At 40.0% G+C, this 14,676-nt stretch overlaps 1 protein-coding gene across 1 annotated transcript in view; it reads right to left on the bottom strand.

The window, feature by feature from the left end:
- Window positions 1–14,676, bottom strand: part of LOC123986237 (unconventional myosin-XVIIIa-like) — a 161,135-nt gene that overhangs the window by 33,030 nt on the left and 113,429 nt on the right. Inside the window, 9 exon segments of the mRNA XM_046074387.1 lie at window positions 98–211; window positions 1,755–1,901; window positions 3,206–3,310; window positions 6,302–6,412; window positions 10,173–10,265; window positions 10,443–10,550; window positions 11,367–11,490; window positions 12,188–12,342; window positions 13,173–13,300. Coding sequence (XP_045930343.1) covers window positions 98–211; window positions 1,755–1,901; window positions 3,206–3,310; window positions 6,302–6,412; window positions 10,173–10,265; window positions 10,443–10,550; window positions 11,367–11,490; window positions 12,188–12,342; window positions 13,173–13,300 — 1,085 coding nt within the window.

Genomic DNA, 14,676 nt, shown 5'->3' with positions numbered 1-14,676 from the left:
ATGCAGTAAATGCAGCCTGTGACTGTGTCACTCCAGGAGACATGTTAGAAATGCTGCTTTTAAAGGCTGAGAGGAGGATCCAGAAAGCTGTACTCACCGCTTGTTTTGTTTTGGAGATGTCCTCCATCTGAACATGTAGGTCTTCAATCTCTACCTCCATGGACTTACGAGCTTTAACTGCAGCTGCGCAGGTGAACTCAGACTCCTCTAGCTGCAATGGACACACAAATGGAAGAAAATCAATTATATATATAGTCACTCTGCCTTACTATCAACTGATTCAGGTTCCAGAGAAAATACAGTTATTTTCTGCTCCAGACCAGAGTAGACAAAGTGGGTAAAATCTAGAGCAACTAGAAATGGTTGAGCGTCCAAGAGGTTCTTCAGTTCTGACTGAGCGGCAGGGAGCCCCAGGTATTTAACCTCTGTGGGCTCATTATCAAGGTGATGGATACCACTTGGTTCGTTAGTGCTCCTGGCTAGGGCCAAGTCTGAACGATTGTCGCCAGTCAGTCAGAAAAGAAGTCTCTTGGATAAGAGGCAAAACGTCTTCAGGTATTTTCAACCAAGTCCACTTGCCCTTAATTTAACCCACCTTGAAAAACTATGACTTGGACGACTGAGAATCTGAGACATCTAGAACAGAGGTTTTCAAACTTGGGAGAGATGAGAGGCATAAGCAGTGTTTGCATAAAAACATGTACTACTTGAACCAATCATATGCTGTGGGCGGGACAGAGAGAGGCGGCTACATTAGAGCCAAAGCATTAGCACATTTTAAAATTAATTATAAATTTATAAAATAGAATAAAATCAAACATAGCTGCATGCCTTTGCCTCAGCTAATGTTTAGAGGAGCTGCTGAATGTAACTGGACATTTATTAGCAAATTAATGTTGCAGAAAAAGTAGCTTCTTTCTTCACTTTAAATAGTCCAACTAAATAATTGGCTATATGGAAAAAAGGGGCCCAGCATCCAGCGGTGAGAGGGAGGATGCATGTTTTCTGTACATACCCGGTCGCATTTTTGTAGGATTTATACTGTTTTTTTGCTGCCTGGCAGCTTTTATCATGTAAATCCAGTGTTTTCTTATTTTGCTGAATCTCTGTGTCCTCCTGCAAACAAGGAGAAGCAACTAACCCACTAACAGCCTGTGGGGTAAGAAAATAAAAAGAAATGCTCTGTGCAGAGAAAGTACAGACAGCTGCTGATTCTGAGGACAGACAGGATAAACATCTACAGTATTTTGACCATCCATCCATCCATTATCTATAACTCTATGTTTATCCTCAGAAGGTTGTCGGGGCTGGAGCAAATCCCAGCTGACATGGTGTGACAGGCGGCGTACAACCAGGACAGGTCACCAGTCAATCAAAAGGCTGACACATAGAGACAAACAACCATTCACGCTCACGCTCACCTGCAGGCAGTTTAGACCAGTGGTTCTCAAACCTTTTCACATCAAGGACCTCTAAACTGAGTCAAATTTGACCACGGACCCCCATTTGATAAAATTTTGTCCCAGCATCTGATAGGATTTTGGCATTTAGATGTTTGATTCCAGAAAGTGTATGAAATCCATGACCAAAATATATATATATATATATATATATATATAACACACACACACACACACACACACACATTAAGCTGAGCTTACTGAAGGTTTAAATATGCTTGATTATAATGTTTATTCTACTGTAATATTATTTCCATGCAAGTATACATACAGTGGTGTTTTTTATGGATGTACCTGGTTCTTGAGCTGGGCGATCTCCCTCTTGCTTGGTGCGTTGTTCTTTATGTGGTCTAACATGATTTGGGCGTCAGCCAGCAGAGCCTTGGTTCTCTTCAGGTCCTTCCTCAAACGCTTCTCAGTCTCTATGTCACCACCTCTCACCTGGCAAACAGGTACAGTGAAGAGTGGTGACTCAGTTGATACATCAGGGATTAGACACAGACTCAGTCCATTTTACCATTTAAAGGATCGATCCCTAAATGTTGTACCATATCCATTTGAGTTGAATTTACACACACAATAAAGAGTTTGGCTTTTAGATGGAAATACAGTACAGATGGAAATCCAATCAAATATGAAGGTCTCCTTTATTGCTGATGTGAACAAACAGAATCGGCATCAGAAAACATTACACTTACACTTCAGGGTTGTTTCATGTGTGCCTTAAAAATGGCCTCAAAATTTATGACCTCAACCCAATTTTATATAAACAATATTCTATAAAGTTGTTTGGGAAAATTAGATAACATACAAATGACTTAAATATCTGTTGATCAACTGGTTTTGGGTGGGGTGACCTTTTCTGATCAGTGTTTTAGAAAACAGAAAAGGGATTCTGTTGATGAAGTCGTGTTGGGTTATGTCAGTACAAAAACCTCTACTAGGAAAGTGCAGTCACTGGGTCCAACCTGATCAACACGTCTCTGTGGTCACAGTGGACACCCAGATTTTAGATTCATAAAATTTTGACTGGTTTGGTTGCAGCATTCTCTATTGTCTGGATGTTAAAGTTGGACATCAGTCTGAACTTAATCAATACTGGTGGCTCTCTTTGCATCTCATTTGCAGTCAGCAAAGTCAGATAAAAATTTGTTTCACTCAGTTTAATTGACTGACTTCAATCATATAAAAGGCTCACATCTCCACCCACACACCTAAACAGCAGTCATGCTCTATCATTAAACTAAATAACATTATTAACATTCTGTTACCACCCTGCTCTGCACATAGGCCAACCAAATGGGCATGTGAGTGACAGACTTCAGGTTTCATATTCTAGAGGGATGTTGCAGGAAATCATACCAAGGTGTTTTCAGTACTCTTAAGCAGTAAGCAGTAACCTCAACTGAGAGACGAGTGAAAATCTATACACAATGTCACTTTGCATTGTTTAATATTGGATTTTGTTTTTATCTGTTTTAAAGTCTCCAGGATAAGCACGTCAACATGCATATAGTCACTTGCACTGTTTCATTTTTGGTAATTTGTTTTATAGGTATAAAGATTTAGTTTTTAAATTTTAATATTGTATAATTTATTCTGGATTTCTGATACCGTTAGTATTATTGCTGCTGTAATGTGGAAATTTCTCACCTGTGAGAGAAACAAAGGCTGATCTTATCTTATCTTTACATGTTTGAATATTCTTCGACTGGACTCCACACCACAATGTACAGTGTAGTTACCTTGTCCTGTGCTGACAGAAGCTTCGACTCCAGCTCTCTCTTCTCTTTCAGCACCTTCTGCTTCTCATCGTACTCCTCTTCAAGCTGGACTTCCATTTGCTTCAACTAGACACAAAAAAAATAACCCACTTAATAAATAAACTAAGTCACAGTGCTGATCACACAGGAGTACACAAAGTAGTGGATATATGGCTGTTTACCAATGACAATAACCAACATACTGTACAGACTTCTAAATGTATATTTAAAAAGTCTAAAGCCCTTGTAAAATCGTGCCTCAAAACTACTAAAGATGTACAAAAGACAAAATGAATAACTGATAATAATTTGGTTTGACTGTTCTCAGAACCTTCCCACGTCGTGGCTAGTAATAAGTTCACAAGACAAACAATCTACAGCCATGCTGCCAGCTTTGTGAGGCTGTACTTTCTGGTAATGTTGCAACATTTACTAGTGTTGTCTTCTTTGTTTAGCGTGTTGCCATGCTAACATTTGCTGATGAGCACTAATCACATAATACAAACTGATGCAGATGGACATGTTATTAGTTTTGCAGGTATCTGATCTTAAACCAAAGCAAACTGAAATTTTGACCTGATGCTGCTGCTAGATGAAATGTTGAGGAGAACAAACAAGATGAATTGTAACAATATCTGAACCAAATGTCTTGTGCCAATCCATCTAATAGATGTTGATATACTTCACAGAATAATTGACCTGCTCAAGGCGCTAGAGAAAAAGTCAAGGGATCACCAAAGAGGACCAAGCATATGTACCACATTTTATGGAAATCAACAGATGTGAAGATATTTCATTCTGGATCGAAGTGTTGGACCAGCCAGCCAACCTTGCTATTTCTAGAGCCATGCCACTAGCATGGCAAAAAAAAACCCCAAAGAAATATGTCTTGGGAATAATGCCTCAAGAAAGGCCATAGGTCATATTAACATATGACCTACAATCATATTAATGGTTTGTATTTCCCTTGAAGCATTAATGCTAAGCAAGTCCTTTGACAAGGGAAAGGGTTTAGACTCTGGAGTATAAATCACTTTGATCTTGCCTGATGATTGGGCTAAATTTGAAATCCTTGTGAATATCCACAGCAATTTTGTCTTTCGTAATCATCCTAATGGTAATATAATAATCCAACAATTTCCAAGGCAACCTGGTCAGTATCTGTAGAGAAATCTTGTTGTGGACCAATGGTTGACTGTTTGACATCAGTAAGCTCGCAGACAGACAGATCGCAGGGTGAGAACTACACACTGACCCCACTTACTGAATAGTAAACCAATATCTTGTTACCACACATTGACTGTAGAAATAGATGCATTCTAACACTGTCCAGTCCACAGTACCTTGAAATGAGCAAGGTTCTGTGTTGAGGCTAACGAGGCCTTTAAAAAAAAAATGTATTCACACACACACGGTTCTAGGGCAGTTTTCTTTCATTTATTTATCAGCTTCACCCATCATCAAATAATACATCACTATGTAAATGGCACTGGAAAACACTGTGTAGTACTCCCAGCTTGTGTAAGCAAATTATGCATGGGCTAATGAGGGCTCGACTGATGGAGGCCAGTGATGAGGCAGTCAGCACTGTCATAGCAAAAACAAATCCAAACAGTAATAGCACCAAAGCTAAAGATGCACCCAAATTCCAACAGCCAACCACCCTCTCACACCATATTGATACCATATTGATTAAGCCACCAATGGGAGCCATTATACTGACATATAAACAAATGTGACTCAAGAAAAAGTTAAAATATGTACAGGATCAAATTCTTGATCTAACAAATGCAATGATAAATACAGTTGGAAATGCGTTGTACGCTTATGTGTTGAACTAATATTTATTTTTAAAGAGAAATACTACGAATATTAGTTACTAAACCTACCAGGGATGGAATTACTATAGTGGCTCATTGTAAATTCAGCATAAAAAACCTGCCGCAGCACTAATTCATCAGTAACAACATGACATACCCCGTGCCATACAATTCACTCAAACACTGGTATAATTAATTCATTTCATTTTATAAGAACCTACAGGAAAAGGAGGGATAATGCCCCTTGAGCTGCCGGAAGGCTTTTACTGTGAAATATCTGTAAAGGAAGTGTTGACAGCAAACTAAAAATGGCAACGTAGAAATCCCTGTAGATTATAAATGATTGAAAACTGTATTTCTGTGAGAGAAGAGAGTGAGAGCAGCAGAGTGTTGAGTATGAAATGACTTTTGTTATACTGATGGAAGGAGTGGAGTGGAAATGTTTTGCTGACAGGTAACAGGTAAACAGCAAATCAGGGAAATATGATCACTAAAGAGATATATTTCTGGTTGCGGGCTTCCTGCTTTCCCCATGCTCAACACCCTCTGCTATGATTATTAGTATTATTAGACCTATTATTATCATTAATATTACTATGATTAATAGTATTATTATTCATTTTCACTGTTGTCTGTACCACTACCACCATTACTATTGTTTTACTCCCCCCAAATGTTGGGTGTAACATAGGGCCCAGTGACTATTTAAGGAACTATCTGGATGGTAACCACAAGGGCCACATTAAGAAAATTTGTGTGTTGCACATGTCAGAAAAGCAATGGAGCAAAACTGTAATTCTGCATTCTTCCTGCAAGAAGGAAGGCTATATGTCAAATAGTTAAATGATTTTGTCATTTCAACAACAGTGATTGACTAAAAAAGAACCTAAAACCATGAAAAATAACTGGTAGTGATTTTTGGTCTTAAAATTAGAATAAATACATTTTGCAGGCTTTTTGGAACTTGACCTATATGTCAGGATATTTTGGTCTCTGCTGCTTCAATTTGGCCATTCTTTTTTAATCCGCCTCTTGTAAGTTGCCTTTTAATAAGTATTTGATTGGCTGATTCAGTCGTTAACACTGATCAGCGCCAATGTTAGGAAAATTGCAAATTCAATCAGAAGCAGTAAAATGAAATGGTTTAATTAGCATTTTATTTATTGCAGTATTGTGTTAATGTTGTAACGGTTTCTGTTTTTACACCTACTTCTCCCACACATTAAATCATGGATGTACGTGATATGAACCTCCTTACCTTCTTGCTGCAGGACTGTCTGATCTCCTCCACCTCATCGTCTTTGCTCTCGATCTCCTTGGAATGAGTTTGACGCAAACGCTCCATCTCCATCTCCAGACGCAGCTTGGCCTGAAAGAAAAACACAGACATTGTACACTCAGCTCTCATTATGTTTTAAAGGAACACTTTGCTGATTTTGTATTATGTATGTATGAATAATAATGTATGAACTGGTAAGAGCAATCATGTACATAGCTGTGTCTGCCACATTATTGTTCGATATGATGTGTCAGTGGCCTGACACTAAATGTTGAGTTGTTGAAACAGGAGTTTGGTAAATCCTCGCTGCATTCCGCCTTTAATCTGGCAAAGCTGTGCCTAAAGTCCTGTCGCTACCAGAGAGTTGCACAGCAAAGTTCAAAGAGACACAGCAGGGGCGCCAACACAGAGTTCCAGCAGAAAAAATGCAAGATCATTCTGCAAGGTAGTTGAACCTGGCTCAACTTTCACAGTATTGCAACTGCAACGCATGCTTGTCATAATTCTATATCATAATTCCAGAATTTGGAAGTTAGCAGTGTTGTTACTGAATGCCGTAAAATGAACTTTTATAGGGTAAGAACAGGTCTCTGTTTGTTATGGAGCGGGATCAGGGATATGCATTACCTTTCAAATGTTAGAAAATACGCACTTACTGACTGATGTAATTGATTGTGTAATCAGATGCAGTCATCCATTCATTCACATATGAATGTGCTGTGCTGTGTAGGGCTATAATGAGTTACTGTGCTTTTCTTGATTGCTATTTGTTCTGTGGTTATTGACATACAGTGTAAGCTACTTTGTTCCTGTAGGCTGGCTAAAGGTAGAGTGGTTGTTTGATAGTCAGAGACAGCAGGCTGAGGAGGTTTGAGCCCAGGGCAGGCTGTGTTTGTAGATTTGGCACTTCAGTTGCTGTCCATGGCGCAGATCAAAAGCTGCAGATTTGCTATTAAAATATTAGTTCAACATTTTGGGAAATGTGTACACTTTTTAATCATTCTCAAGACATATTAGCTTTTTAAAAATTTATCTGCATTCAAATCATCGTCAGAAAATAGCAGATGGACAGAAGAGGAAGTCTTGGCCCAGATATTCTCTGGCTACACTGGAAGCCCGGAAACATTGGCCGTTGTCCGAGAGGCTAAATCGTCGTCAAACAATAGCCCATGGGTTCTGAGACCGGTCAGGATGAGGTTAGCCTAGCTCAGCATAAAGACTAGAAGCAGGGGGATATCAGCTCATTGACTTCAGATCAGCTATTAAAAGGATAGTTCCCTCCAGGCTTGTCACAAAGCTCAAGGACCTGGGATTAAACACCCCGATGTGCATGTGATGGGCAGACCCCAGGTGGTGAGGGTGGGTAGACACACCTCGTCCACCCTCATCTTTGACACTGGTGCACCCCATGGCTGTATTTCGAGTGCCCCGCAGAACTCCCTGTACACATACGACTGTGTATCCACTTCAGTTTATAGACGACACAGCTGTGGTGTGCCTGATCACAGATCACAGTGAAAAGGCCTATCTCAAGGAGACGGGGAGCCACCAATGGGTGGTGCGTCAGTAAGGGCCTTTCCAAAACTGCTTGCTACTCCCTCTCCCTACATACTTCCACTCCGTTTGCGTGTTCATGTGGAGGGTCCGCCACATTGAGTGCCATCCCAAACCAGTGAGGGCAGAGTGGTAGTGGGTTATTAAACCCTCGAATGCCGAGTCAGCGCAGATGCTGGCTTGTTGAAGGTGTGTAACACCCTTTGCTGCACGATGGGGGACCTTTCTTTCAATTTGCGTTCTGTGTGACTTCGCCGGTTAACATTTTATATTCTGAAATTACACTAACATTTCATATCACAATTCACAGGAAAACAACATTGTGTTTAATAAAAAATGATCTTGTCTGACAGACAATACAACTGTTGTTTTTATTGAATCGTATTCATCTTATACGAAAATCTTCAGCCAAAACAAAATAGCCTACAGCAAACAACAGAATAATAGAACATGACACAACGGAATACACAGGGGGATCACGTTAAGTCTTTATACATTTGAACTGTTTTAAATTCTTCAGACTATATAATGCTTCATAATTTCTGATTTATATTGAAATGTTGTATTTGTGAATGTAGCATTTTCATATCGGCTAAGATAAAGAGGTCCAAATATATAGTCTTTTCTTTACAATAAATATCAGTCTTTTCATAGAAGAATATAATATTTAATTTTTGTCAATATCTAAAGTCAGGTTCTTAAAGAAATATAAACACAAAATGAATGACAAATGCTTTCAGTTTCGTTATTGCGACATCAATCCTGAATCTTAATACCACTGTTGTTTATTTGATACACATATTAGCAGAGAGTGCGGCGGTAACGTCAGATCACATTTACTCCGGGGGGAGAGGGTAGTTCGTCCGAAAGTTGTCCGCTGTATTTACACCCAAGTGGGTTAGGGAGCTCGACTTGGCTGTGAGGGTGACTCCGAGTTCACTCTGTGTCGGAGTGGAAGTGGCAAAGGTCTAGTTTCGGAAAGGCCCCAAGACTAAAGAGCTGATAGTGGACTGCGGCCCCCTTAATATCAACTGTTCCTCTGTGGAGAGGGTGGACAGCTTCTAGTACCTTGGTGTCCACATCACCGAGGGCCTGACCTGGGTTCTGCATACTGACTCAGTGGTGAGAAAGGCAAGGCAGAGACTGTTTCACCTCAGACGTTTGAGGAAATTCCCGGTATCAATTTCTACTCCTGCAACTTCAAGAGCGTTCTGACGGGAACATCATTGCCAGGAACGAAAACAGCACCACAGAGGACCGCAAGACCCTGCAAAGAGTGGTTCATTCAGCTGAACATACAGTAGGCGGTGCTCTACACTGCTTAAAGGACATTTACATCAGGCGCTGCATGAATAAGGTTAGGAAAATCATAAGAATCCCAACCACCCAGCTAAGAGCCTTTTTCCCAGCTGCGGTTGGAAGAAGGTAGGCCTCTGGATACACCAGGCCAGCACTGAGAGGCTCAGGATGAGATTCTACCCTCCGGTCATTCGGATCCTAAATGAGGGCCCCCTGTATCTAGTTCACTGTGATTGTACCTTTAGCCTAGTACATGTGTTAAATAAACTTGATTGATTGGTTGGTTGATTCTATCAGCTGGATACAGTAAGCAGTAGTTTTCCACTATATCATATTTGAAAACAGCCTAACTTCTTCCTACTGTCTGAAATTAAAGCACCTGTAAAATATTAGTGTGAGTCACAACGCAACACAGCAGTTGATTTCCCAGCACTAACAGGAAATACAGTTAGTGTCTCTGAGAAAACACTGCACTGGCTGTGTGTCTTTGTGTTAACAAATAAGAGCCCCAGGGAGTTATCTGGACAGCATTTAACACCATCCACATAACTGACACAAGAGTGACTAGATAGTCAGTATTGCCAAAGTGTGGGGCAAACTATTCCTTTAAAGCTGCAAAAATCAGCTTTTTTTATAAAACCACTGAATCAAATGTGTAAAGTGAAAGATGTTGCTCAGAGACAAAACCCAGAGAAAATTATCACCAACTCTGCAGTTCCCCCCAGTTCTATGGAGCTCTATAGTGTCTTTTAGCTAATCGCTTTGTTTTTACAACACATTTACTGTATGGCTCAGTTTTAAACAAATTCTGATAAACTCACGGCATCTTTCCAGCGCCAAACAGCAGACGGACAAAGTTAGGTAAGATTAGCTGGTGAACACACTGCAGTGGAGCATTTAGTGGCTGGAGGGACAGATATTTTTCTCTGGAGTTGGTGAAGAGCGCAAGAGAGATAAAAGTGTTGTGTTGAATATTTTCACAGTGCTCTGTCTGTACCTGCTCCAGCATCTGGATGGTGCCGGCCTGCTCGTCCAGTTCCTCCTCCTGGTCCTTCACCTTGGCCTCCATGTCGCGAAGCTGCTTCCTCACCTGAATAACAAAAAAATTACAAAAACACAACCACGTTCATAATACAAAGATAATAAAATAGAACTAGAATAGGCTGAGTTGACATTCATTTTAATGTGGGTTTGTATTTGTATAACAGACTGGATTTCTGACTAAGTACAAAGTTTGAGTACAAAGAAAGAAAGAAAGAAAGCAAACCTTGGCCAGCGATGCTTCATCCTTGGATTCCTGGGAGTTGAGGTCCTGCAGCTCAGCCTCCAGCTGGTCCAGCTTCAGGTTGAGTGCACACACCTCCAGATCCTTGTCCTGCAGGACGGAAGGTTACAGTCAGAACATAGAGGACGGGACGGTCAGGGAGGTAAAGTACCAACATGGAACAGGAACAGACACATACACATGATTAAGGAAGGAACAGAGACACACAATATTTCCACAACTTGCTGTATGGACATGTGCATTACAAACCTACAGACCCTTATGATCCAAACGTTTCCATTCACCAAATAAAATATTTTAAATTACAAGGCAAAGTGTATAAAATGTTGCATGAGCCTGTACAGTAAATTTTTCAATTGGATGAAATGGTGCAGCAAAAAATCTGGACCTCTTGGATTTAAATAGTCACCTTATAAAATGTAGGTAGACAAAATGACAGAAAAATAAAAAGGTAACTTTCATTGCAAACAGCTACAATCATGCATCATATGTTATGTTTATTCCATTTAGCAACATTTGCTTCATATGTCCTGTTGGTCAGTTTTGCACCGTATCTGTTTTCTTTTCACGTTATAGCTTTAACGACTGATTATAAATAAAGAAAATAAAGATAAAGTATAGTATAAAGGTAACACTGGAAATTTCTTTTGGTTTGTTAGCCTGAAAAAAAACAAAGGTGAGCGCCTGGCTTAAGGATAGTCTTTATAACTTCTACTGTGGATTCAGTGGGTGGGACAAATCTGTGAGTGTTTCCACTTTTGTCACCATGGGCATGAAAATAAACTATGAATGGGCACCACAGAGTGGAAAATCCCACTATAACTACAGCAAACCTGTATGTGATTCCACAAACAAAAAAAAACACCACCAAGTTTTGTGTCACAAACTGGAGCCCACGACACAAACCTCCAACTGCTGTCGGAGGCTGAAAGCGTCTCCGCTCTGCATGTCTTTCTCGCGCGCCAGTTTCTCCCTCAGGCTCCGCTCCCTCTGCACCTCCTCCTGGGCTGCACTCAGCTCACTGTCAAACCTGCACATACACACACATGTTCACACACTCCACTAATTATTGCTGTCAAAACACTCTAATGGTGCACAGCTCTGATGACATTTGAGAAGTAAAATGCATAGTGAGTTCATGAAAAATATATTCACTGAAAATGTGCTTAGCATGTCACAAAGAAGATTGTGCATATCACCCGTGTTTTAACTACAGCATGCATATTCAGCAACACATATACAGCTACACAGCATGGGCCATGCTAAGTATAGCAGTAGTACAAATTAACTGGAGACCTAGCCTGCCTGTTCTCTCTGCACAAAATGATGCTATAAACAATCAGGAACACAACATACACTATATTCACAAAAGTTTTTGGACGCCCGCCTTTACATGCACATGAAGGGTAATGGCATCCCATTCTTAATTGGTAGGGTTTAATATGGAGTTGGCCTGCCCTTTGCAGCTGTAACAGCTTCAACTCTTCTGAAAAGGCTGTCTACAAGGTTTAGGACTGTGTTCATGGGAATTTATGACAATTCTTCTAGGAGCAAATTTGTGAAGTGGCGGCGTGCTTTACACACTTTTAGCAATATAGTGTAGTTATTATTGATACTATGGCAACACCACTGGACCCTACACAGTCTATGTTATGTGACCATGGCAGATTCTCAAACATGACTGTGTGTGTGTGTGTGTGTGTGTGTGTGTGTGTGCGCATACTGACTTCCTCTGTTTCTTCTCAAGGTCGTGGTTGCGGCTCTGTTGGCCCTCCAAGTGAAGTTTGGTGTCCTGCAGCTCTGCTGTGAGTCGTTGGGTTTTCTTCTTCAGCTGCTGAATGTTTCGCTGGGACTCCTCGTTATCGGCCTGCAGGTCGCTGATCTGCATAAACACAAGAGACAACAAATCAGAAGAAAACTTTCAACATGTTGAAAAGCTTATTGCTGGGAAATGCCCAGAAAAACATGTAATGCAGTGTGTGACTACTAGAGACCCACAGACCCAATACAATCTATAGAACAGGATGAAGTAGGCTTGAAAATGAAAGCAGACTGAGTGTACAGCAATGCAGCAAGCTTTGTGAGGCTGTACTTACACACAGCAGTGCTTTGAGCTATACGTTAATGTTTATTAGGTATAACGTTTACCATGTTCACTATCTTAGTTGACAGTAACTGAAAGTTAAACTGATATTTTGAACTGATGACGGCGCTGGATGAAGGTAAGGGGATCAATGTTATTAGGGGCCAAAGTTATAATTATTATTTTTCTTACGAGGAAACCTGCTTTCCCATGAATAAAAATAAACAAAACCTCTGCACATAGGTCCAGTCTTAAGCCAGACTTCCTTAACAGGCATTGTGGGCTAATGATGATTTGAATGATCCAATTGAGGCCACAGAACACTTCCATCCTCGTGTAAACTAGTTCAGTCAAATAGAGCATCTTTAAACATCTCTTTGTCACATATAGAGCAATCTTTGCAAAATGCCTGGCCCCAACCCAATGCTGCTCAGCAGCTATAATTACAATTCATTCTCTGGGGACAATGGATGTGTGTACCAAATCCTATAGTGGCACAGGAAAAGTCAGACGATCACCAAAGTCATTAAGATTGTACAAAAATTGTAATCAAAAAGATGTTGCAGTCAGTACAGAGACGGAGCACAGTGACTAAGTTAACGCTTCAGAAAGGAAGTGAATCCACTCACCCTCCTCTCCAGCTGCCGTTTGTTCTGCTGCTCCACCTCCAGCTTGTCATCAAACTCCTGCTGTAGTCTCTTCTTGGTGAATTCAATCTCCCTGATGGCTCGTTCATACTTTAGCCTCCACTCTCCACCTGTAACATCAGCATGTTCACAGTCACAGTCTGCTTTATCTCATTTCTGTCATTCCTGAATATGTTTACACGGTCTGCATACCTCCCTCTGAAACAACAACACTGTATTAATTTGAAATGGGGATTTCAGAAAAAATCAAAGAAAGAAAACTTCTGTGTGTCATAAACTATATTTACAAGGGACAATGATAATTTGATACTAATCTTAGTTGTAACTCAGCAAATCTACATATTATGATGTTTGTGTAGTCCCTGTTTCCAGCACATTTTGAACGGGCAAGCATTAAACCATTTCTATGTTATGGAAGTCTCAAAAAAAACAGTAAAAGCAAGCTTAGTCTATGCACAGGAAGAGATCAGGGGAACACTCCAGAATTATGGCTCAAGATATCCTGACTTCAGTTAGCCAGATGTGACTTATCTGGATTTCTCTGTTTGAGAACAGCTGTGTTCAATTCAAGAATAGAGTGGTTAAACTAGTTTAAATTCAATTTTGAACATTAACAGTGATCCAGCTGAAAAAAATACATCTCTCTGTATGATCCAACTCCTCTTTTATAAGTACATTTGATCATATTTCAGTAAGAAGCCTTTGTTTCCTGAGCTCCTCCTGTTTTAATTAGGTCTTGATGCAAACTCAATACTTCCTAAATGTTTATTTGTTGTCTTGATAAATTCAGTATAATGTACATTTCCACAACACAAATTCCAGCAATTCAGTAGAACAACAGAGTCAAGTCATACTGGCCACTCTTACTATTTAATGTTTCAAGAAAGGAAGTATTTGTGAATTTTTTCTGGTCACTCGTTGTTCTCTAAATAGTGGACAGTTTAACATCTTTAGTTCCAAGACAACTGAGCAAAATCATCTACTGATGAACAGCGTGAGATTCAGTCCAAAGTCCAAGACAGGCAAATAAGTGGACCCTGAGTTATTCTCATTTACATCCTCATAGATTCAGAGAATTCCTATGTAACATTACAATTATCTATGTTTTGAATAGCAGTAGATTGTATGTGGAAGCTTTAAAAGGCACAGGAAACCAATGATCTCAATAAGCTTCAGACTAGGCTTCAACATGAACACACACCGTTTCTGCCAAAGTTAGAACAGTTTAGATTTTTTCCATGAGAGATTTCTGTTTTTGTGTTTTTTTCTGCCTTATCTGACTGGTTTGAAGTAGGTGGGGCTCAGTGGGAAAAAGGGGGAGCTGCAACTTCCCATTCTGGCCAGAGAGAAATATCATTTCAAATAATTTTAACAATTACTATTTATGTACCTTTGAATTAATTATAGAGTTGTCGTTCATATATGAAACCAGTGGTAAATGTGGTACCGCCTGATAGCTTTTGTAAATCGGGTGTGTATTCTTGTT

The sequence above is a fragment of the Micropterus dolomieu genome, linkage group LG17 (assembly GCF_021292245.1).
Source record: "Micropterus dolomieu isolate WLL.071019.BEF.003 ecotype Adirondacks linkage group LG17, ASM2129224v1, whole genome shotgun sequence".
Taxonomy (NCBI): Eukaryota; Metazoa; Chordata; class Actinopteri; order Centrarchiformes; family Centrarchidae; genus Micropterus; species Micropterus dolomieu.
Note: the sequence above shows the minus strand (reverse complement) of the source record. Positions and strands in the feature narration are given on the sequence as shown.